This window comes from Myotis davidii, unplaced genomic scaffold, assembly GCF_000327345.1.
Source record: "Myotis davidii unplaced genomic scaffold, ASM32734v1 scaffold551, whole genome shotgun sequence".
NCBI lineage: Eukaryota > Metazoa > Chordata > Mammalia > Chiroptera > Vespertilionidae > Myotis > Myotis davidii.
Window position 1 is genome coordinate 1,311,658 of NW_006283788.1, and position 283 is coordinate 1,311,940.

General features: G+C 74.2%; 1 protein-coding gene across 1 annotated transcript in view; it reads left to right on the top strand.

The window, feature by feature from the left end:
• The first annotated feature begins 6 nt into the window (after positions 1 to 6).
• MFSD12 (major facilitator superfamily domain containing 12) overlaps positions 7 to 283 on the top strand; it is a 10,972-nt gene continuing 10,695 nt past the window's right edge. The window contains exon 1 of the mRNA XM_006754118.2: positions 7 to 281. Coding sequence (XP_006754181.1) covers positions 58 to 281 — 224 coding nt within the window. The 5' untranslated portion in view covers positions 7 to 57. The remainder of the gene's footprint in view (positions 282 to 283) is intronic.

Here is a 283-nt window from a genome sequence, read left to right on the forward strand (position 1 = left end):
CTCGGGGGTCCCGTTTGCGGCGCGTCCGACGGCCCAGGCCGAGCCCGGAGTGCTGCCATGGGCCCGGGGCCCCCGACGGCCGGAGCTGGGGCGCCCCCGCGGCCGCTGTCCCTGACGGCGCGGCTGAGCTACGCCGTGGGCCACTTCCTCAACGACCTGTGCGCGTCCATGTGGTTCACCTACCTGCTGGTCTACCTGCACTCGGTGCGCGCCTACAGCTCGCGCGGCGCCGGGATTTTGCTGCTGCTCGGCCAGGTGGCCGACGGGCTCTGCACGCCTCTGC